At 37.0% G+C, this 25174-nt stretch overlaps 1 protein-coding gene across 3 annotated transcripts in view; it reads left to right on the top strand.

Annotated features, from left to right (window-relative positions):
* Positions 1-9640: 9640 nt before the first annotated feature.
* The window catches only part of IPO8 (importin 8), a 60825-nt gene continuing 45291 nt past the window's right edge, over positions 9641-25174 (top strand). For 2 of the 3 annotated variants that reach the window (XM_019737152.3, XM_019737141.3), the window contains exons 1-4: positions 9641-9961; positions 16078-16159; positions 21484-21640; positions 24064-24222. In XM_019737152.3, the coding sequence (XP_019592711.3) occupies positions 9878-9961; positions 16078-16159; positions 21484-21640; positions 24064-24222 (482 nt within the window). In that variant the 5' untranslated portion in view covers positions 9641-9877. The remainder of the gene's footprint in view (positions 9962-16077; positions 16160-21483; positions 21641-24063; positions 24223-25174) is intronic. The other variant, XM_074325859.2, reaches the window with a different exon arrangement.

Genomic DNA, 25174 nt, shown 5'->3' with positions numbered 1-25174 from the left:
CCTTCATTGTTCTTATTTGATTAAACATTTAGTTGAGAGGTAAAATATTTAATTTTTAGTATTCATGACTGATAACTCTTGAATAAGGATATTTATGGGTTCATACTATGATGTGAAAATACAAAGCCTTTTATATATAACAGCTCCTTTTAGAGTTACTTTTCTCTATTACACATTTTCTCTATCATTAGGTTGGTGCAAAAGTAATTGTGGTGTTTGCAATTATTTTTAACCTTTTAAAGCACAGTTACTTTTGCTCCAACCTAATGTTACTATTATACATGTCATTCATCAAGATTTCATCTATTTTCCTTTGGCCCAATCACAGACTTGCTGTCCTGGTTAGCTATTAAGTACCTACCACATGTATAATAATACAAGTAAAATAGGAGATACCTAGGTGATACCACTGGTCCACCATCAGTAATGCTTACGCTTTCTAGTGGATTCACAATTTAATTTGAATAGCAAAATGTTTAGTCATCAAAAAGCTTAGGTCTGTGGTCAGGCAATGCTGTGTTTGGGTCCTGATTTTGCCACTTAGTGACTGATCTTGGGAAAGTTACTTTACCTCTCAGAGGTCTCTCCTTGTTTTTCTAAAAGACCATTTCCCTAAATGTAAAATGGGAATGATGATAGATAAACCTCATAGAGCAGTTGTTAAGTTCAACTAAGACTATATCTTAAAAGACTTAACAGTGCCTGGCACCTAAGTGGTTAATAAATGTTAGCTGCTGTAATTGTTTTGCTCTCCTTATGAAAACTTGAGGGTTCTGTGTGTGTGTGCATATCCTGTCTTATGCAATATAGCAGGCACTGCCAGAATTTAGTGTCCGTTCTAGACATGTATTCTCACACTTTGCTATTTAAGCTTGTGTATGTTTCTCATTAATGAGAACTTATGAATATTTTATTTCTCAATTAAGGAATATTTTTTTAAAGTTAGCATTTTGATTGCAGTATTCTGGAATATGTTAGGGAGAGGGCCATTCTTCCAATGCAACCAAGGCATGTCCCTTGCAAAGGCAGAAAGTTGTTTTGATCCTCCTCTCACTCTGAGGTGTTAAATAATATCAGGAGGATGGTATAAGAGCTTTAAATTATTATAGTTAACATTTTTGAGTTGGGTGTGGCTTCTGCAGTTAAACCCTGAAGCCATGTGTAGCTCTCTGTGGTGTTAAATGTTACTATAGTGTTCTCAAGATAAAGGATGTAATGTGATGCACAATTTAACAGAAATTTTCAACTTCTAGTGGGTACTTGGCAGGCTAGGGATATTAGAATTCCAGTTAAATAAATTAGTTCATGGCTTTCTGTCCAGAATACAAACTGAAAAGTATACAGAAAAGCAGAACTATGATTAAATGATTGAGGGGAAATGTGAGGTTTAAGAATGGTTGTTGGAGTAACTTGTTAGCTCAGTTGGTTAGAGCGTAGTGCTAATCATACCAAGGTTGTGGGTTCGATCCCCGCATGGGCCACTGTGACCTGCGCCCTCCTTTCAAAAAAAAAAGAAAGAAAAGGTTGTTGCTCAAGTTCAGTGAGGCCTTTTTTAACTATTATGTTTTGTACTACATTAGCGTCTTTAGCTTCGTCTTTATTCCTGTACACAATCAATGTTTATTTAAAATACTGTGAGCGTCTCTATATTTTTAAAGCTGTCACACGAAAGATCCATTAACTAGGGTATCCTGTCATAATAGTAGTCATGTTTTGGGAGAGCATTTTAAATGAAATACTGTCTTCCTAAATGTAAAGACAATGAACTAGAAATTAAGTATTCTTAGGCTTATGAGAATGCATGGACAAGATCTTTCATTCTGAAGCAATATAGTAACTTTTTGAAGACAGTTCTTCTGGAAGCCGTTAGTAAAAAATAGTCTGGATATCTTTACAGAAAAAGGTACACATGCACAGATTTTAGCTACATTTACAAGAGACGGAGTGGGGATCCATAGATCTGTACAGCTCATCTGCGGACCTTGTGTAAAGAGCTTTAATGGGAAGATCTTGTAAATGGGACTAGAAGTGGAAACACATTCCCTATAATTACCATGTAGTACCCGAGGCTACAGATACTTAGTTGTCTTAACTGGAGATGGAGATAGAGGAGATAAAGTAAGTTTTTCTATTTACTAAATCCTCCCCCTACTTGTTTTCTTTCACTTTCTTTCTTTTAGTCTTTTGTTCAATGAATTCTCCCCCCAGGTACTGTGAGCTACTACTGACTCTTACCTCCTCTACAGTGATTTAGTGAATCAATGCAGGTATTTAAAGCAGGAAATGTTTTTTGAGAAGTTGGCTCACTTGCCTCTTGTACCCAAGATCTGTCAACCTTCTCATTTGTTAAACTTTCTCAACTCCATAATGACTGTGTTTTTACCGTGGTTTGACATCACATACTGTATTTTTAATACTTTGATTCTTTTTGCAAAGTTTTAATTCCTTAGCTTTATGACTGATGTTCTGTTGTGATCCTTGTGATAACTAGGACGCTATTTCATGTATGTTACCAGGTGAAATAATTGTTGGCATACAGACGCTCAAGTTTTTTCATATGAATTCCACTCTCCCTGCCAAACATTTTATTTTGATGAAAAATTTAGATTTCTCTCTCTAGGTCCTCTGCTTGCTAATCTATCTCAGGGGTATTCTTAACCACCATTTTAATGATTAGGCCAATAGACTTCGTTCTAATTTTTCAAGCCTTTGGACAAGCGTTGACACTGATCGGTACAGCTAACGTGCTACCAGCGCAAGATATTGAATGCCAGGTTATAACATATTGTTACCCATTATCAATACCAAAAGGCCTGGGGCTCTCTAATTCTGTTTCGCAAGCATTATTCCTTTATTCATTTTATTTCAAGGGCCTCATGCCTTGAAATAAATGACAAATTTAGTCTTTTAAATATGTAGGTTATCTGATTTGTACCTGGCTCTGGGGCTACAAGGATGAATGACATTCAGATGTTCAGACACATCAGGTATCAGGTTTATCAATTTCATCTGCTGAGAGCAAATCTTGAGTTACTTCTTTGCTTTCTATCACACCCCTGGTTTTTCTGTTCTATATCTGGAATGTTTACTATTCAGAAGCTAGCCCTCCTTGGACCAGTTCTTTAATTTTCCCATCTTTTCTCTTTAAGTTTTCGCTTTCTGGGAGAGCTCCTGGATTTCATCTTCCATCCTTTTTTAGAGTCTTAAATCTCTGCTACATTTAAAATTTATACTACACTTATGTTAACCGAACATTCCTTACATATATGTATTCAGTTCTTGTTTCATGATTGAATTATTTTCTAATTTTAAGGATAAAGTTTTAAAAATTTTCTTCCCTCTGTAGTTTATTTCCTACACCTTTCCTGTTTGGTTTAGTCTCATCTATTTGCTTAGAATCTTGTGATAATTGGTTGACTGTTTCTATTTATGAAGGGGAAACAAAAACAATGATTGGAATCTTTGAATGCGAAGGTGGTACTTGTTGACTTTTGGAGGGAGAACACCGAAGTAGGGGAATGGAAGAGCTTTCTAAGTGGGGCACAAAACCCAGAAGACATAAAGGATGGACAAATTTGACACATACAATTTATTCCTCTAAAACTTCTGTTTAGGTGAAATAATGTCAAAAGACAAATGATCACTCGCTGTGGGAGGAAATCAATAAGAAAAAGATGGCCCCAAAAAGGCCAACAGATATGAAGATGCAATTAATATACACATTAAAAAAAGATCAATAAGTATATGTAAGGGTTTAAAGTACATGTTTTGGCAAGCATGTGGGGAAATGGCCGCTCAGACTGTAGATGGGAATATAATTGGTACATTTTTGAAGAGTACATTGGCAATAGCTATCAAGATAAACTACATGCTTTTCTGACCCAGAAATTCCAGCACTAGAAATTTACAAATAGTTTTGGAATTATGCCAAAGTACATGCATACAGATATTTTGTATAGCATTAATTATAATAGGAAAATTGGAGAAGCAACCAGTCAATAAGGAGATGCCTGTCAATAGGGAATTGGTTAAATAAGTCAAAATGAAAGACACAGAACAGAGTGCGCAACATCATTTGTGTAAAAAATTCTAAAAGCATGTATATGTGATTACTTGGATCATTTTTTTCCTGGTAATATGTGTAAGAAATCTGATAGTGTTGGCCTTAAGGAAAGGCCAACAGGTTGTAACAGGAGGGGGGAAGACTTACTTTTCATTCTGAATCTTACTGTAGAATTTGAAACGTACATTATCACTTTTTTTTTTTTAAATCTTAAAGTGGTAGATTGCTATGGTATTTACCCTTCCTTTTCTTACCTTGGATAGAGCTTGAGGGTTTGTTTTAATTATCATTAAGCCTGGGATAACACATGGAAGAGTTTTACCATAAAAACCTAACCACCTTTCACTAATATTTGCACTTCCCCTCGTAATTTACAGAGTAATCGCATCTACATAATCTTACTTGATCTTCACAATGGCCTTTGTGAGGTAGATACTGTTTTAGGGAATAAGAAAATGGAGACTAGGAGACTGACTTCCTAAGGCCACTAGCAGAAGGGCCTGAGCCAGACTTAGCTCTCTCAAGTCCAAATACAGCATAGCATTTTCTACAGTACGTTTTTTCTCTTCTCCAGTTCTCAGGTTCTGTTCCTTCACTGTGTTTTCCACTGCTGTTTTGCACACACAGTTGTTTTTGGTACACTACTCAGCTTTGCTATGGCCAACTAAACTCTTTGTGAACTGGACAAAGTGGACTCAGTTGACTCTGTCATAAGTTATAATTTTTCATAGGTCCTGACGTTGAGGCAGGATGACTCCTTAGCCAGTGTGAAATGTAGAAAGCCTCAGAAGTGAAGAAACAATATTTTGAGGAAAAAAATGATTTGAAAGTAGATATTTCTTCTTTAGTTTTAGCTAATGCTACTATTTTTAATTTCTGTCCCTCCCCACCACCACTACCACTTTAGTTTCTTGGAGAAAGAAGTTTCTGGCTTCTGTTCAGAAACTCTCTAACTCCCTATTACTTTAACTTACATATCACTGATTTCCTTCCTTCCTTCCTTCCTTCCTTCCTTCCTTCCTTCCTTCCTTCCTTTCAAATTCCTCTTTAACTGAGCAGTCTGTCACATTCTGTTAGAAAATTTTATTCAGGGCTTTTTGTTACATGTGACATCTTAAAGGAGATAACTGTTGACTTCTATTAACAAAATACTAAAGATCTTATAAGCTGTACATATATAATCTTGCATATATTTCAGGTGCTCTGCCAGTATCGATAATTCTGGAGTAGAGGTATTTAATCACAAACTTTTCAGTATTCACATACAGATTATTTAATATAGTTTAAAAGATGTATTGTTAAACTTACAGGTAGGGATTTTTGTGCACTGGGTTTTTCGCTCCCATTTTCTCTTTACCATATGGACTAGATTCAAGCCTATTAACATGTACCAGCAGATGAGCTGCTGCCAACAGATGGGGAAGACAGCTGTGTGGTATTCCGTTTAGATGACTAAAATGTTAAGTCTCAAAAGCCACAGTGGAAGTGCTTGGAGTAAAAAGTTTCTTTCTGTAATTTGAGCTATAATCATGCTTTATGCTATGTTTCTGAGTAATGACATCCACTTCTATGGTGTCAACTAACCTATATATACAGATGACTCATGGTTTTCTAATTGCATCCTTTAATTTCTTCCTCTTTCCCCTGCCATGCCTTCCTGCCATCTCACCCAGCTCTTTTGTGAGTGCCAGATGTGGACTTCCAATTGTCACTGGACGTCTCTAGCTGTATAACCCATAAGCACGTCTAGTTCAACATGTCCACAGGCAAATTCATCTCGCCTCCAAAATCTAATACCCCTTCTATTTTCTCTGGTTAATGACCTCCATAGGTCATCAAAACTTTAAAATCATTCTTGACTTTTTTACTACTTTGTATATCCAATCAATCACAAATTCCTGTTTATTCAACCTGGGAAATGTCTCATTGCTGTCTTACCTTCATTACTTCTGTGGATATCTTGTTTCACACCCCCTATTTCTCTCATATGTATTCATTTATTCATTAACAGTACTTATTGATTGCTTATTATGTGCCAGGCATAGTGTGAACGCTCACTATGTCACATTCATCAAATGTTGAATAAGGTCTCTCCTTTTAAATAAAATATAATAGTTAATATTGAGCTTGTACCATGAGCAATGTGCTCATCTAATTTAGTCTTCACAACAGCTCTTGAAAACAGATGAGGAAACAGGCACTGAGAGGTGAGGCATATGTAAACCACGATGATGCAACAAGACAATTCTACCTTGAACAAGGTGAGGTTATCAATAAATATAGACGTCCTCTCATATTATGCAATAAAAAAGGGGACTCAAACAATGGACCATATGTAGGTTAAACATAGTTATATTTTAGGGAAAACTTTAAAAACATTTGCAAAGAAATCTGACAACAGAATCATGATTTTTCTGTTGTCTCAGACACTGCTAATTTGACAGCATTTTTTTTTTAGTAACTTTTCTTCACTGAATCCATAGCACATGAAGTTTTCATGGGAACATCCACTCTCTTTTTAATTATTATTTTATTAAAATTTTTATTTTGAGATAATTATAGATTCTCATGTTGTTATAAGAAATAACATAGATGATAGTTGTTATAAGAAATAACAGATCCTGTGTACTTTTATGCAATCTGCTTCAATGGTAACATCTTGTAAAACTATAGGACAATAGCACAACCAGGATATTAAGATTGATAGTCTAAAAATACAGAACATTTCTATCACCACAAGAATCCCTCATGTTGCTCTTTCATAGTCACGCCCACCTCCTTTGACCTCTCACAGCCACTCATCTGTTCTTCCTACAATTTGTTATTTTAAGAATGTTATATATGAAAAACATTACATACATGGAATCAAATAGTATGTGACCTTTTGGGACTGGCTTTTTTTCACTTAGCATCATTCTCTGAAGATTCACCCAGGTTGTTGTGTGTATCTTTCCTTTTTATTGCTCAATAGTAGTCCATGGTATCGATGTGCCACAGTTTGCTTAACTGCTGCTTTGCAGAGAGGTTGTACCATTTTACACTTCTACCAAAAATATGAGTGATCCAGTTTCTCTGCATCCTTGCCAGCATTTGGTAGTATAACTATTTTTTAAAATCTCTCCTTTTACATTATTGGAATGACTGCATCAATTCTCTCCCTACTCCAAACCATCTTTCGTGCTACAAGAGTTCAGCTTTAGACATGTGCCTTAAAGAATTTGGGTACATTCAGGTAGAAACTTAGTAAGCACTGGGATACATCTAGTTTAAGGAAAGAGATCTTGGTTAGTCATGGTTTTGTCAACCCTGCTGAGTTGATGGTTAAAGTTATGTAAGTGGATGAAATGACGAAAGTAGAATGGGTGGCAAAGAACTTCTCAGAATTCTGAGAAGCACCAGTGTTTGAGAGTTAGGTGATGAAGTGAGTAATCAAAGGGTTATGAATATATTCTTCAAGAGAAAACAGGAAAGAGATATTAAAAAGAGAAGAGCATATAATATGGTGTCAAATACCAGAGAGACACTTTTTAAGATGAAAGCTGAAAATGTCTTTTGCATTTGGTATGTAAGGGATCAGTGTTGTTTTGTGCTTGGAAATTTTGGTGGGAGAAATGAGGGCAGATGCCTGGGGATAGTTGACTGAAGCATGAATAGGAAATAAGGAAGTAGACAATGAATGACGACCATTCTTTGGAATGAAAAGTGAAAAAGAATGAACAATAATTCGAAAGCATTACTGAAGAAAGATTGTTTTTTAACAAGGGGAAATGTTTTTAGGCTGAGGTTGAATCAGTGGAGAGAAAGAGACTGAAAATATAGGAAAAAGTTTTACAAATTGTCAACAATGAGCATGTAATAATACTCAAAATTATATTGAAAAAATATATAGAAGCAAGGAGAGATATTTATGGAGCAAGGTTCTAAAGGAGATGGGAGATTGGGTTCAGATTGGAGGGAGAAAATGGAGAAGGTAAGTAGAGATAAATTTGTGTTTGAGTGAGTTGAGCCTATGGCTTTGCTCATCTTTGCAGGACTCTGTGAGACGGCGTAGGCAGTTTGAAAAGAGTTTTGAGGGTTGGAACAGTTGAGGGAATGTGAGGTGGTACTGATCAAAGACAAGGAATCGTATTGTTGAGTCTGAGAAAACACATTTGTAATGATGTCAATTTACACAGTGGGTCAGGGTAGACTTGAGAAGTGAATCTGGAGTTTCATAGCAAAGAAAGATGTGTAGTCAGGAATCGATAAACTAAGGAAAACTGAAAAAGTGATTGAGTTGGAAAACATGTATAACTATTGAAGGAGAGAGAGAAGAATAGGTCCTAACTTGAAAAGAGGATATTGGAATTAAGATTCAGGGTCAAGGAGGTTGAGATGATCATAAGCAAGAGAGTGGGTTAATGAAATAGGGTGGAGATGAAAAGCACTATGTTTTCTAAGACCCTGGAGTGCTAAGGAGTTTGTAGTTTATCTTGAAATGGATGGGAAATCATCAAGGAAGGGACATGACAGTATTAACCCTTAAGAAACACTACTCTGATGGCAGCGTGGAGAATGGATTAAAGAAGGGCAAAACTGGAAGCAATCAGACATATTGCTAGGCACTTTTGCACCCAGCTGAGGGGTGTGTCTCGCTTGCAGCCTTTGCAGAGGGGATAGCTTCCAGGCAGCCAAGTGTTCTGCTACGTGTATTCTACCCAACTGATTGAACTCAGTTAATTGGACCAGTCTGTCTGAATTTTCTGCTCCTGGAAAGATCACATCTCCTCGGATGTATTTTTCCCACAGTCATCTTATTTATTATTTACTAAGTGTAATTAGAACTCTCGGTTCTGGGTTAACCTCAGGAAGAAATAGTTCCTTAACATTTTTATGCCATTAAGAAGATACGGCCATAGTGAGTGTAAACAGTATAACCCTTCTTTGTCTTTCACTACTTATCTGAGAACGTCCATAAATTTTTCAGTAACTCTCGGCACGTAGTTACTCTGATCTCTGTATTTCCAGAGTTACTCTGTAAATATATCTGTTTACATTTCTCTCGTATCAGATTGTAAGTTCCTTCGTAGTAACGTGCATCAAATTCATCTAATTATAATGTGGTACCTAAATATTTCAGTATTCAGTTTCAAAAATATGTTTAACAAATGTTCAGTGAATGAGTGAGTGAACGAATGACGGCTCCCAAAGACCGAGGGAGCCCTGTGCTCCTGTGGGCTAAATTTTCAAGGTTCCCTAAAGTCTGCCCTGGAACAGGCTCAGTTGTGATGCCCAGACAGTTCTCGAACTAACCAAAAGTGCCACTCCATCTATATACGCTTAATCGGGAAGCAGCTGTAAAGAGACATCTAATCAGTTCTTTTCCCGGACCGGGGAGAGTGGCGGGGAGCCTGTTTTCCGTACGCAGCATGGCGGCAGCCTACCGGACGTAGTGAGCGTAGCTTCCTTTCGGAGAAGCCGAGACTACTTTCCGTACAGCAGCATGCCGGCCGCCTGCAGGAGGCCGCCATAGCTTCACGCTCGGGGGAAGAGGCTGCCGTAAAGGAGGCGCCGCTTCCTCTTCTTACTTCTCCCGCCTCCCACCGGCCGTCGTAAAAGGGTGAATGGAGAGCGAGTTGTGGGGGGTAGAAAGGGAGGACCGGGGGCGCGGAGTCAGAGTGGCGCAGCAAGTGGCTGCAGGTGGCGACGGGGGCGGGGGGTGAAAAGTGAGGTAGTGCAGGGGTCACGGAGGAGGAGGCTGAGAGGGTCGAAAGAAAAACTAAAGCTGCAGTCTGGCCTACTGGTCCGGGGGCCGCGGAGCCCCCACCTGGGGAGATGGACCTCAACCGGATCATCCAAGCGCTGAAGGGCACCATCGACCCGAAGCTGCGGATTGCAGCCGAGAACGAGCTCAACCAGGTGAGGAGCGGGCCTGCGGCGCCCCCGCCGGCCCCCGGCTCTCCCTCCCGGGCGCCCCGATCCCCACCCCCGCGGGGCGCCGGACCCGCGCGGCTCCGGCCTGCAGCGCCCCCACCCCGGGTCCGGTCACGCCGCGCTCCCGGAATCCCTTTCCAAACAGCTCTCGCACCTGTTGGTCACCTTTGCATCTTCTCACGTCGTTGTCCTCACCCAGCGCAGTTTGCTCAGCCGCGCTGGTTCGCCACAAAGCAGCGTGAGCAACCTTTGCTACTGTTTTCAGGGCGTGATTTCTGTAAGAACGCCGACTTGGGGGCGCGGGTGGGGAAATGCACTTACAGGTCAGGTCTGAGTTCAGCTTTTCTCCAGACCCGGCCCTTGGTAGGTGTTGCTGCGGGACACCCTGCCCATCGCCTGCTGCTGTGGGTCCCGCAGGACTGTGCGGCCCCGGAGTGAGTGGCAGAGTTTTGTGGGCGCGCTGGCCAAGGCTGTGCGGAGAGCCCTCCGGGGACAGCAGGCGGTGTGCCCGGGGGACTGCGTACGAAGGACACACCGACTTATACGTGGTGGGGGGATTGCTCGCGAACGCAATCTTTCTGTCCCTCTTCATCCTCTGTGCTTGCTCCCTAGCCTTGCCCTTGCCCAGCGTTACTACCGACGTTTCGAAATTTTTAATGATCCCAAACTCTAGCTTATTTTTTTCCCTCTTCACCTGTAAGAATGAATGATCGACCTGTCACCTGAAACGTATGAATTAAAGTCTACCCCTCAGGGTAGAGGGACAGCCGTTTGAGGTGGTGGTAATCCTTCATGTAAAGGAAGGTTCCGAAATGAGTGGTTCTCAACGGGTTGCCCAGGATGAGCAGCGACAACATCACCTGGGAACTTGTTGGAAATGCAAATTATGGGGTTTTGCTCCAGACTTAAAGAATCAGAAACTCTGGGAGTGGGGGTGGGGAGGGTGTTAATTAGCTAGCTAGGTGATTCCATGCTTCCTAACGAGTGAGAACGACTGTCCTAAGGAAACATTTCCGTAGGCGTTCACTAAGGTTTTCCCTGGTTGGAGTTGACTTTCAAGGGCAGGTATGCGCTGTGATGCTTTGAAACGGATGACTTGAATGAGAAATCTGGGTGGAGTTTGGAGTAAGTGTGCATCCAGGATTCCCAGGAGATAAGAGGGAGAGTGAAAACACCCACCCTGGCGAGAAGGTTGAGTTGAACTGAAGCCCAAAGGGAACGTATTGGTGCCTCAAAAAGAACAGGACTCTCACGGAGACGAAGAAAAAGTTAAAGTCGGTACCTATCCCAGACTTTGCACAGTAGAAGTACTATATGTTGATTGGCTAGAAAAATAGGAATCCCGGGGTTGGTTAGAAGCAACAAAGCAAGAGCTGAACTTGCAATCTAGTATGAGGGAGGAACTGGCCTGTTTGTGAGCCCCTCACCTCACAGTGAGGCCAGGTATTACTTGGATAGTGTTGATAGGGATCATATCTTTGATATTACGTTGTACTTTTCTGCCTCTGTTAGCCAACTCTTGCTTTACTTTTTTTTTTTTTTTTACAGGACTTTATTGGGGAACAGTGTGTACTTCAGGACTTTTTTCAAAGTCAAGTTGTCCTTTCAGTCTTAGTTGTGGAGGGCGCAGCTCAGCTCCAGGTCCAGTTGCCGTTTTCTAGTTGCAGGGGGCACAGCCCACCTTCCCTTGCGGGAGTCGAACCCTGAGCCACCGGGCCGGCCCCTCTTGCTTTACTTCTGATTCATCAATATATACGTGTAGTTGACTTTTAGGAAGTGGAAAAGATAGGTGGGAGAGCCTTAGAACTAGAAGAGACATTTAGGACCCAGTTTTATCTTTTTCTTCATGGTATTTCAATCCGAATCCATTCCATCCTCACTCTGCCCTGCCCCATATTCCCTTAGGTCCTCACAGTACACAATTCCCTCTGCAACTTGTAAAAGTAGCTGATTGTTATGCCACTCATTTAGCATTTATATTCTTGTGTAGTGCTTTGGGTAGTAATATGCTCCCACTGGATATTTTTTTGAGTTGTTTATAAGTAGAAGACTAAAGGATGTCATAATCTTATAGTGCAACGTGGTGATAATGTAAGGGTTTGTATGCTTCTCCTTTACCACCCTACTTTGTGGGATACACAGGTGCGTAATCTACCCTAAGTGATCAGGGTCCAGCTCATTTAGTTTAGTCTGTGTCCCCCCTCAGCAAATACGTTCTGCATAGGAAATGGGGGGAGCTTCTACAGGGTACTGATTGATTTGTCAACGCCATTTAGAAGAGTAGTCAGCTTCAAAACGTAAAAGCCTGTATTCCAAAGGATGAATTTTTATTTGGAGCTGTGTTTTTCTGTGGCCAACATAATTTCAGTCACCAGTGACTAATGCCTTGATTGCTATTTGTGATATTGTTTCTGTGTGAAAATGCATTTTAATTTTTATCTCAAGATGTAAAGAAGGTGTCCTGTACACATTCCTCACTGTCCCTAGACCCAGAATTCCCTTTAGCAGTGGCACAGGGAAGTAGGAATGGGTAGATATCTTGCTCCAGTAACTCATCCAGAAAGGTGTCTTCTTTTAATAAATCATTCTCCACATTGCCTCAACAGGGAAATAAAGATATGTACTTTCTTTTTTTAAAAAAATTAAATTTATTGGGGTGACAGTGGTTAGTAAAATTACATAGGTTTCAAGTGTACAATTCTGTAATACATCACCTATATATCACATTGTGTGTTCACCACCCAGACTCAGTTCTCCTTCCATCACCATATATTTGAACCCCTTTATCCTCTTCTACCATCCCCCCTCCCCTCTTACCCTCTGCTAACCACTAAACTGTTGTCTACGTCTATGAGTTTTTGTTTCTTCATGTGTTTATCTTGTTCGCTTGTTGCTTTCAGTTTTATATCCTACATACGAATGAAGTCATGTGGTTCTCGACTTTTTCTGACTTGTTTTGCTTAGCATCTCAAGATCCATCCATGTTGTCACAAATAGCAGTATTTCATCTTTCCTTATGGCAGAGTAGTTAGTATTCCACTGTGTATATGTACCACATTTTCTTTGTCCAATCATCTATTGAAAGTCACTTTGGTACTTTCCATGTCTTGGCTACCATAAATAATGCTGCAATGAACATTGCAGTACATGCAAAAGATATGTACTTTCATTGCCCACCTCTGGAATCCCTGCTTTTCCAAGTATCTGTAGGTATCATTTTTTATTGCTATTTAATCTAAGAGAGTTTGCTTATATGAATAGCATATTGAGTTATATTGAAGGTCCTAGTACAAGACTCAGCTCTAATAGAGCTTACATTCTAGTGGGGACTGCAGACAAGTAAATAATAAAATTTCAGGTCATCAGTGCTATAGAGAGATTTGAAACCCTAGAGAGAGTGTGTTGTGATGTAGAGATAGCGTGGTTATTCTCTGAAGAATGACATTGAGCAGAGACCTAGATGTGAAGGAGCAAACCAGGTGAACTGGGGGAGGAACAGAGGGAAGGGCAAGTTCAGCAGAGGCCCTCAGCTTTGCGTTTTGGAGGACCAGAAAAGTTAGTGTAGTGGGGCCAGTGAGGCAGAGAATTAGAAAACATCAGATCTTTGCTTTAAATGCAGTCTCATAAAATGCAGAATTTACTTAAGCAAGTAAACTATTTCCAGAAAACTTCACAGATACCAAGTAAATATCCTTCAAGAAATCATTGAGAAATAATCTTATTTACCCCCCTTAGAAATCTGAAGCCCAGGGTGGAAAAAGAAATTATCCAATTTCTTTTGTGAGGAAAGTAGTATGAGAATACATGTGAATTTACCATCGAATGTTTTAGCTGGCCAAATTTACGCAGATTGAATCAAGTCTGGAAGGAGAAAAAACGAAAAGTTGCAGAAGTTCTTTGAATAGCAAACAGTTGCAGAAAAAAGAGTTACAAAATGTGTACAATGGTAACAGTGTTGAAATAAAAGTAATCTTGTCAATAACTACTTTTAAATCAGTAGCATTAATCTAAGTATAAAGGTTATTTTGTACTCATGTGTAATAAGATTTTTAAAATAAAAACTGGCTGTATAGTAAACTATATAGACATTTGATTCGCCACAAGACCTCAAAAGTTATAAATACGAGTGATTTTATAATAATGTAAATATAGAAAGTGTAGAAGATTAGGCTAAATCTGTATTAATTTTGACTCCTGTAAACTGCTGTTAAAAGAAATATTTTCTTGGGCCAGCCTGGTGGCTCAGGCGGTTGGAGCTCCGTGCTCCTAATGCCGAAGGCTGCTGGTTTGATTCTCACATGGGCCAGTGGGCTCTCAACCACAAGGATGCTAGTTCGATTCCTCGAGTCCCACAAGGGATGGTGGGCAGCACCTCCTGCAACTAAGGTTGAACACAGCACCTTGAGCTGAGCTGCTACTGAGCTCCCAGATGGCTCAGTTGGTTGGAGCGCATCCTCTCAACCACAAGGTTGCCTGTTCGACTCCTGCAAGGGATGGTGGGCTGTGCTCCCTGCAACTAGCAACGGCAACTGGACCTGGAGCTGAGCTATGCTTTGCCTTCCACAACTAATATTGAAAGGACAACAACTTGACTTGGAGAAAGCCCTGGAAATATACACTGTTCCCCAATAAAGTCCTGTTCCCCTTCCCCAATTAAAAAAAAATCTTTAAAAAAAAAAAGAAAAATATTTTCTTAAAAACTACTTTAAAACTCTGGTGGTTTCAATAATGGATAAAACAGAATTTACTTCATATACAGCAGATTTAAGATTCTGAGGTTTATACAGGATGGAAGAACAATTAATAAGATAATTCAAAACATTACTGAAGAATATAGAAATGTTTAGAAAGCATAATGTTCCTGGATGGAAAGGATCAGTATTTTAAACATGACAGTTTTCTCCAAATTTTTTTAATCGAAGAGTTATCTTAATAAATGTTACTATAAATAAATAAAAATAAGTAGGAAAGGTGACAGATTGAAAAATTAAGTAGCGTGCATAAACCTAGTGGTGTAATGAAAGGGATGCCACCATAGATTCAGGCTCCTGGGAGAAGGTAACCTGAACAGACTCTGTGCTTCATTTGTCTGGCTTTAGCCTTCCTGAGAATTTATGGGTCTTTTCTGGGAATGTCAGCAGGCAAGGCCAAGTATAAGCTCTGGGAATTTGGTGTAGGTACTAGACATCTGGTGGGAATATGGTCAGAAGAAATGGGTTGATCTGTATTTTTTTATTTTTTATTTTTTGCTTCTAAAGTCATGGCCGTACTCAGGAGTAAGTCAAAGTAGAACATTTCTGTGGGGTAAAATGACCCAGGCAGCAGGCACTTCGTCAACACAAGCTCACTTGGACATTTGTTAAGTTTAAAAGACACTCCAGCATAGCGGGCAGCTGCTGATGACAGCTCTTCACACTGTGAAGCACACCGTTCCAATCTGGACTGGTTCCTCTCCATAGCGCATGCACGCCTAGTTAACATTACCTTGTCCATTTGCCTGTGTCGGATCTTCTGTTTCCTGTAGCATGTTTTTCTGTTTTTGGTTAGTCAAAATACATAAAATTGAAGCACAAATAAGCTGGGTAGAAATACTTGCAATGTATAGGTCAGATAAAAAGATGAGGTTGTAAATTTATAAGTAGCTCTTAGAATTTATTAAGACTAAGACAAATATTCCACTTAGAAAAGGATAAAGGGAATAAGGAATTTGCAGGAAAAAACAAATAGCCATCAAACAGGAAAAAAAATCAACCTAGAGGAAATGTAATTTAAAATATGGATAATGTTTAAAAATTTTGAAGGCATGATAATGGTAATCCCTATGGTTGATAGATGGACACACTCATATACTGCTCTTGGGAGTGTAAATTGCTACACCTTTTCTGGATAGCATTTTGACCACATATGTAAAAAGAATAAAAAGTAAAAATGTTCTTACTCTTACCAATTTATTTTAAGTAAACATTTTTTTTTGACTTGAAGTATTTGAGTAATCTTCATTTTGCATTGGAGAGTTTTTCTCACTTTAAAAGTTTTTCTTTTACTTACAATAGTGTATATAGTAACAGGTACTACTATAAAATATTTCTTTGTAATTTCAGTCCTACAAGATTATCAATTTTGCCCCCAGTTTACTTCGGATTATAGTCTCCGACCATGTGGAATTCCCAGTACGCCAGGCAGGTGAGTTGATTTTTTTATCCTTTATAAATTTATTTATGGTGAAAGTGGAACTAGAGTTTTAATTCTAAATATCTGTGATTACTTGAAAAAACAGGAAACACACAAGAAGTATTTCTAATGGCTTAAAAATATCACTTGTTTTTCCCCTGGAAACTTAGCGTTAGATACTGAGCTCTTAAATATCCCCTGGCTTTTTCCTTCTCCCTCTCCCTTCCACCCACCAACACCTTGTCTCTGTAACTTTGCTGTTGTCCCCCTTACATTCCCCAATTTTAATAGCTTAATCTCCCGAATTGTTTATGATTCCTAGTGGTATAGCCTTTGGGCCCATAGATTAAAATTGTGAATTTATATGATGTTGAGCTCTATTCATGTATCAAATCATGGAGGTAATGTATTGCACCGATGTTCCCCACGTGATTGGGGAGCGGGACTTTTGTTTTAAACATGAAACTTACTTTTAAGTCTATGGGACCTTATGTTAGTTCCATGATGCTGTGTGTTTCTTTTTTTTTTTTTTCTTTTGCTTTTTTTAATGAGCTGGTTTTTAGAGCCCAAAAGATAAAAAATTCGAGAAAGCCTTGGAGCATCATGAGTCTTGAAAATATAGTAACTTCAAGAGAAAGGGGGTAAAATGATAATAGTTAATTCCAAAAATTCCGGGCGTGCCAAAAAAATGTATACATGTGACTTGTATTCATCTTTTGTTACCGGTATATATTGAGTATTACAATTTTAATACAGTTTTTTCCTTTCTTAAAATGTGTGTACATTTTTTGGCACCCTCTGTATATATTTAAAAAGACTTTTAAAATTAAGTAACATATACTCATTATAAATAATTTGGACAATATAGAAGAATACCAAGAAGAAAGGAAAACTACTCAACATTCATCATTCAGAAATGACCATCATTAGCATTAGGTGAATGTTAGTCTTTGCATGTGTTCGGGTAGAAAGATAGGTGAACAATTTTATAGAAATGCAATCATACTCTATATTAGATAAAAATACTGAATTTTACTTGAACATAGCGGAATAAAAAAGTAAGGAATCATTAAACTTTGGGAAAATATTTATAATAATATGTATGATTTCCTGAAAGATTCCTTTGTGGTTAAGATAAGAAAAACGTGTGGTTAAACATTCATATTACATTCAATTATTTTTTACTTTAATAAGGTTTATAGGATTTCTTTGTAAGTTTTTTGAAATCGTTGCTCTCAGTTTTACTTAATCTTTGTTTTATAAAACAAGCTGTTCTGAAACCACATTTTGCTAAGTGGAACCTATTTTAATAACCTAAGTATTTATAGGGCCATCGTAAAGTTCCTATGAAGCTTTGTGAAAATAATATTTTTAAAGATCTTAAAGTAGTTTATTAAACTAGTGTGTCTTCTTTATATAGCATAGAAACATTACAAAAACACAGCATTTATACAGAATTTATAGATTGCTCTTAATCTCACCCCAAAGATAGCTGCTGTCAACTTTGGTGCACAGTTCTCCAATTCTTTCTCTTTTTTTTTTTTTTGCTATAGATATGCTGGCTTTAAAAAGTAACAACAAACTATTTATATTACACATGCTATTTTATAATTTCCTTATTTTCATTTAACCATGTGCCCTTGGGGGATTGTTTTATGTCAGTGCATATGCATATACTTAACTCTTTATAACAACTGTTCAGTATTTCTTTGTATATGTAGAACTATCATAGTTTGCTTAAACAATTGATATTAATGGACATTTCCTTTATTGTCCCTCTTTGTTGTTGTTGATAGAGGCAAAGCTAAAATGACCATCCTTGGACATATATCTCTAGATACTTATGGGAATATTTTCATAGAATAAATTAGGAGAAATGGAAATGTTAGGTCAATGGCTATTAGTGATATTAACATTTAGAATTTTGAATCTTACCACCAAGTTTCTTTTGCTTGCTTTATCTATTAACAGTGCATTAGAATGCTAGGCTCCCTATATCATATCCAATTCTATACAACTTTGAATCTTAATAACTTAGGTAATTAAGTTTTGAAATAAAATGTAAAGAGCATTTACAGGCAAATTGTTTCTTCATAATTTATGTAGATTTCAACTCTGTTAGCCATAGGACAGAGTTTATCTTGGTGGTTGATCATTTTCTAATTTATTAGGACAACTTCTATCTTAGAGCATCCATTTTAACAGAGTCTGAAGTACATCATGTAAAATTCTACACTACAACTATCCTAAATTTAAGTGCCATTTATAAATCTTCTGTCTTATTTAATCTATTATTAAAATACAAGGATGTCCCAAGAACCAGACAGATAATTTATTACCTTTATATGACATTTAAAAAAGGATGATGTTATCTTTAATGAAAAAAAAAGTTAGGCTGTATAAAGCTGTAAAATATGATGTAACATTAAGTAGAAAGACAGTTCTGCAAAATATTAAGTTCTTCATTTTTTTTGTGGGCAATTCTGAGATATTCTTGCTATAATCAAGCAAGCTCATTCATGAATGTCTTTTATTACCTCACTGTGAAGAAATAGGAAAAAAAATTAGTATTTTGATATTGGCAAGCAAAACAAAATAAATTTGGGTGTTTGTTCTACTGTTTTCCTTTTATGGTATTGATAAGTTTAATAGCATTATTAATATAATACAGAGAAGTTGTCCCATCTTCAGTTTAGGATAGTTATGATCAGGACTCTCAAGTGGCTTTGTTTCCAGTTTTTTTACTCTCTACCACTGAAGAGAAGAGACACTCTAATAAACTTAGGCTCAGAAAAGTACTTTATTTAGTGCAGTTTGGAGTTGCTGTGAGCAGAAGAGTAGTTTGAATTTAAAAGTGGTAGATAGGTGGTATTACATTTGACCTGAAGAAGTCATTGTTGGTGACTGATGTGGGACCATCATTTGAAAAATAGCATGGTTTCTGTTTTCTGTAAGTTGCCTGCTTTTTGTTATTCTGACTTTTTTGGGGGTATGTATTTCTAAAAGAGGGATGATAGAGGATATAAAAATTCAGTTTATAGTTAAGCTGTTCACAGGTTATTTACTTATTAAGGTTAACCTTAGTGTTCTAGAACACAGAACCTAGAAATAAACAGAATGATGCCTTTTACCAGTCCAGAAGCACTTCAGGAAGATCTTTTATTAATTTAAAACTCCTGTGTCTTATTTGTAGAACGCTCCTTACTCAGAATCTAGTTAATCTTGTTTTAGAAATATACACACGTTATCTGATTTCCTAGCCTTTACAGATTACATAAAAATAAGGGAAAGGACCTACCAAATTACAATGAAAAATGGAGAAGCTTAGAAATATCAACTCAAAAAGCACAGCATTCTCCTTCACTGAGTTTATGATGTCACCATTCTTTCCACTTTGAAGTCATGGAACCCGATTAACCTATGTAGTTGTGGCTCTGGGTCCAGGGCATAGAGTTAAGTGATTCTTCATTGTGCTTGAGACGGAGAGAAGTATGTATATGTTTTAGAAAGTTCATTTCAAACTTAAGATGTTTGAAATTAAGATGTAAGTGGTTTATGGAGCAAAAGAAAGTTTAATACTTAATTTCTTTGTTAATGGATTAAGGTGATGTTTGTGTTTTGTTTCTTAGCTCTTGCAGATGGTTAAATAGATACTTGAATTAAATGATTAAAGAGAGGTTTTTTAGATTATCTTTGGTGTTTTTCCTTCATTATCTTTAGCAATCCTGGGTTATATGTAAGAGTAATTAATATTATTTTTTCAAGTTATTACATTAAGTTCAATTTTAACTTATTACAGATTTATTGCAACATGTATAAATTAGTCAGTGTGCGTTTTATATAGACCATCTTGTATGGTGCCCCATAATACAAAAACATTTTAGTTATAGAATTAACAGCATTTACTGACTGAATTATAAGTAAGTCCATGATTTTACCATGTATGTATCTTTGCTGTCTGAAGTTTGCTTTTAATTTTTAAGACTAGTTCTAAAGGGATTAAAATAGTTCTGTGTATAATATAGTTGCCTTTTCTTTTTGCAAAGATTAATCTCATGAAATCGTCTGAACTGTTAATAGATTAGACCATAGTCTTAGATCATTTATTCATTTTTTAAGTAGTCTGTAAATTTTTATTGCCAATCACTGTTATAAAATATAATAAATGTACTGAGATCAAAGATGGTAGTTAGTACAGAGCCTGTGTGATTTAAATTAGAAACAAATAAGACAAAAATCCAATCTCTCTGTCTCTCACAGATAATTTTGTTTTTATCCCCCCAAAAAATCAAATTACAATGAAAAGGTGCAGTTAACCTTTCCGACCTTTGTTGAATCAAAACTGATGAAAGAGGAGCTTATTGGGTGTCAAGTTCATAATTTTATTACATTTCTGTTGTATAATATCAATGTAGAACATGTTGGTTTATTCTCTGGGGTAGAATGCTTTTAGGAGGCAATTTAGTTTTATGTTAAAATTGGGATGAAGGGAGGCTTGGGTGGGGTAAGAAGGGAGAGGAGAAACTTGAGGGAAGAAAGTTATAATGCTTTGTAGAGCACATCTCCTTATTCTTATATTCTACGGGTATATAAGAACACAACGTTATATGTATTTATCTACATACAGTGTTCAGCTGGGATTGTTAGAAAGTTTCACATTTCCTATCAAAACCTTGTAGCAGTATGTTAGCTTGTTTCTTTCAGAGGCCTTTTGTTGAATGTTAAAGTTGAGTTAAAAAAATACGTCATTGATTATGTATTTGATAGAAATAAACAAATAAGAAATTTCCTGAGATTTTCCAAAAATATTGGAAGGCTGATGTCCTTTTCTATTATGTTTATTTCAGAAGGGTTAGATAAAAATTACCAGTACTACAAAAAGCATAAATATTTCAAAATTGTAGTGCAGTGAAAGAAAATAAACCCGAAAAGCAATCTAGATGAAGGACAGCATTTCAGCTGTTTGTCAGCTCAGTTTGGGCATTATAAACATTGTGACCCTTACGATCTCAAAGTACATTTAGTAGCATTTCATGTAGACCATCTTGTATTTAGTCTAAGGATACATACTTGATTCCTAGATCATTTTTCTGTCATATAAAAGCTGCAGCTTGATTTAATGAAATGTTTTATGCCTAGACTTTCTTTATGACTAGCTAAAGAGAAACTTTAAATTCTTATCCATTTTCCCTCCCCACTTGGCTATTTATAACTGTAAGTTTTCCATTTTTGCTGGGTGTCATATTATTGAAGGGTTTAGCCTGTCATGCTCTATAAAGCTGAATTAAAGCCATCTTTTTGATACTGTTACATTAATATTTTTTTCTCTAACCTAGCTGCCATTTACTTGAAGAACATGGTGACACAGTACTGGCCGGACCGAGAACCTCCACCTGGAGAAGCAATATTTCCATTCAACATTCATGAAAATGATCGCCAGCAAATACGTGATAACATTGTGGAAGGAATAATTCGATCTCCAGATTTAGTGAGGTCTGTTATCTGCGAGATTAGTAGGAAGCACAAAATACATGGATGGAGGGGAGTGGAGGTTGGTTTTATCACCAGCCTCAAGTTTGTTTTTTTAAAGAGATAAATTAATGAAGATGGACAGTCAAAGAATATTGTTTTACTTATTTGTCTTGGCATTTGTAATCCTTTGCAATATTTTGGAAAAGATTCAGTTGCCTTAAGTTGCCACAAAAAGAGTTAATGCAAAACTCATACTGAACTAAAATTATATAAATTCCCACGATGTAAATAACTTATGTTCTTAGTTTCGATTTCCTGACTTTTTACTGTCTGCTTTTCTTTTTCCTGACATAGGGAAATTGACTTCTGGGAGATTTAACTTAACATTTTTCTTAACACTTTACCTATTTTTTATTCATTTTTACGAACTGAGTATCTTTTCCTTTGGAGAAGACAGGACAGAGTAGGTACAAGCTAGAAGAATTATCTCTGGATTTTCAAATTCAGATCAGGTGCTATAGAGCAGCTCTGTTCAATAGAACTTTCTACAGTGGTGGAAATCTGTGTCTACACTGTCCAGTATTTAGCCATGTGGCATACTTGGATGTTGAGTACTTGAAATGTGGCTAGTATAACTGAGGAGCTGAAGTTTTAATTTAATTTTGATTGAAGTGTGTGCATGTAGCTAGTGTCTGCCCCTATCTATTGGATAGCACAGCTGTAGAGTCATAAACATTTTGCACTAAAATAAGAGAAACAAATTCTTTCAACATGACCTAGTAACTAGGTTTCTTTTGAAAAATGAGGAGGGAAATAGGTGAAACAGGTAGGGGAATGAAATGGATTAATGTCAAGAAATTAGATATAACTTTTTCCCTGGGTGTCTAATGTACCTTATGACGTAAACAGGAGAAAGGGAAGAAAGTGTGAGGGAACAGTGAGGAAGGAGAAAAAAACATTGAACTCCTCTTTGTGTAGTTATTTTGTGAGTGAAGAGGAGAAAATGGATGTACTCATTAAAGAAAACCATTATTCTCATTGGTTGTCCAAATGCCAACGTGGCAGTGACTCCCCTGGCAAGTGTATCCATTTCTTGTCAAAATCTTTACATGTTCAGATCTCTCTGAATCTTGCAGTGCCTCTACACAGCAGTGTGTGAAAGGATGGCTGTTCATAGCCATCCTTTGCTTGGTTGGAATGAGAAAGGATTGGGAGGGTCAACCTGAAGATGAAATTTTAAAAAATGAAAAATCTCAGTTTTATTGCACCCAAATATGACCTATTGGTTATTTAGGAACAGCTGCCGGTGGCACAGGAGAAACCTTTATCTTTTTAGACAGTTCTTTATGCCCTTGTTTCTTCTGTGTCCTGAAGGCTTAACTGTAATCACTCTTGAAGAAATATTCTCAAAGTTTATTTAAGAGTATTGCAAAGGAAATTGTTCAAATAGTTTTGGTAACATAAGGAAAAGACATTATTTTGTTTATTTCATTTCAAAGAATCCAAGTTATTGACTGTTCAACTCAACACACACACTTTTCCTTTTTTCACTGTGGATCTTAATTTAGTCAGGTTCACTTTCTAACCATTGGCAAATGAACACATAAGGACATATTATCGATAGTTTGTAGAGGAGATTGTTTTCCCTCATTTTCTTTTCAACACCAATTACAGTTGGGATCCTGTTGAAGAAATGATTACTGACCTAAGTGTTCTGACATCGTATCTTTTATTATTTAACTTTGTCATTTTATTAAAGGGATTCCTCTTTTTTTCTTTTGTGGTTTTCCCATGGCTTTTTCCTTTATATCTTTGGAAATAGCTCTCAGATTTCCTCTTCAAGAATGGCAAGCTTGTGTCTTACGCTCAGAAACAAAATTTAGCATCTCAGGAATCTTTGATAGGTGCAGCATACTGTGTTGGCTGTTAACTGATAATGGATGGTTCAAGGTTTTGGCTCACAGAAATTCTTCCCACCATTATGTAGGCCTCCATTTTACATACTTTGACCATTTTTAGGTTGTTTGTCCAGTTGAAATGATACAGTACTTTCTTTGTTTTGTTTTGTTTCTCCATTAGGATATGATAACCAAAATACTGGGAAATTTTGCAGTGCTGAGGTGGATTCATTGTCTTTCTTTTTTGGAACATTTTTATGAATTTGATTGTAAATTCATTAGTTTTTCAAAGCTGTCTTTAGGATAAGACCATTTGAAAAGTTTTATTTATTTTAGGAAATCACCTGTTCTGTTTATTTTCAGTAAGTTGAGCTACTGACGAGTTTTTTCTTTATGGGACCGCTCTTTGTCCTCCCACCCCAGGTATATAACTATGTAATGTAGGTAAATAGGAGTTAGAGTGCTTTTATGTAAAATATTAGAGGTCTTTGCAACCTGGTATTTATAACTACTTAGATTTTTGGACTTTTTCCCCCCACCTTATAGAGTCCAGTTAACAATGTGTCTCCGTGCCATCATTAAATACGATTTCCCTGGTCACTGGCCAGCAGTTGTCGACAAGATAGGCTATTACTTGCAATCACAGAGCAGTGGAAGCTGGCTTGGCAGTTTATTATGTCTGTATCAACTGGTGAAGACATATGAGTAAGTTGATTTCTATTGGTTGAAAAATACCAGCCTTCTGTTACTTAGAAAGAACTAAATTTCATAGAGGGGTCTGTTTTGGGTATTCTGCAGAATCAGGTTATTGGCAAATGCTGGGTTAAGCGCAGTGAAACATAAACATGTTTACTACAGTTACTCAAAGAACCTTTCATCTGCCAATGTACATTGCTAATCTCTGAGGCCGTGATATGATAATGTAGTGCTTCTCAAAATTATTTGTTGGTTTCAAAGGACCATTTACCGTTTTTCCCTGAAAATAAGACCTAGCTGGACCATCAGCTCTAATGCATCTTTTGGAGCAAAAATTAATATAAGACCTGGTATTATATTATATTTATTATATTATATTAGTTATATTATAAGACCCAGTCTTATGTTATAGTAAAATAAGACCGGGTCTTATATTAATTTTTGCTCCAAAAGATGCTTTAGAGCTGATGGTCCAGCTAGGTCTTATTTTCGAGGAAACGTGGTAATAGCATTGCTTTCTGGTTTCTAAGAGGATTTCTACTTGTACATGCAAATCCTGTAACTTTTCTTTTTAAAAACCAGTTAGTTCATACTCTGTAGGATTTTTAGAAGATATTTTAGATTTGTAGCAATTCATGAGTTCTAAAAGCACCTAAGTTTGTAAACTATCCTAATTTCTCAATAGTGGATAGAAAAAATATTTTTTCCCCCACACATTATTTGTTACAATAGGAATGTCTATTTAAACAGACATGTCAACTTGTATTTTATAGGAAGAATTGCAGAATGATGAAAAAGTAGTAGAAAAATGTATTTAGGAGTTATAAAATAGTCTTGGATTCTTTTGAACTAGCCTAATTCTTTCTAGAAAGACTTTAGGCATTCTGCCTAAAATGGGAATGTGCTCTTTTAAAGTTTCTTCTAAGTTTATTCTAACAATCCAAACAAGTTGTAAGCCAAT

The sequence above is a fragment of the Rhinolophus sinicus genome, chromosome 1 (genome assembly GCF_057876585.1).
Source record: "Rhinolophus sinicus isolate RSI-liver-muscle chromosome 1, RSI-T2T, whole genome shotgun sequence".
Classification (NCBI taxonomy): Eukaryota; Metazoa; Chordata; class Mammalia; order Chiroptera; family Rhinolophidae; genus Rhinolophus; species Rhinolophus sinicus.
This window is presented reverse-complemented; position numbering and strand designations above follow the sequence as displayed.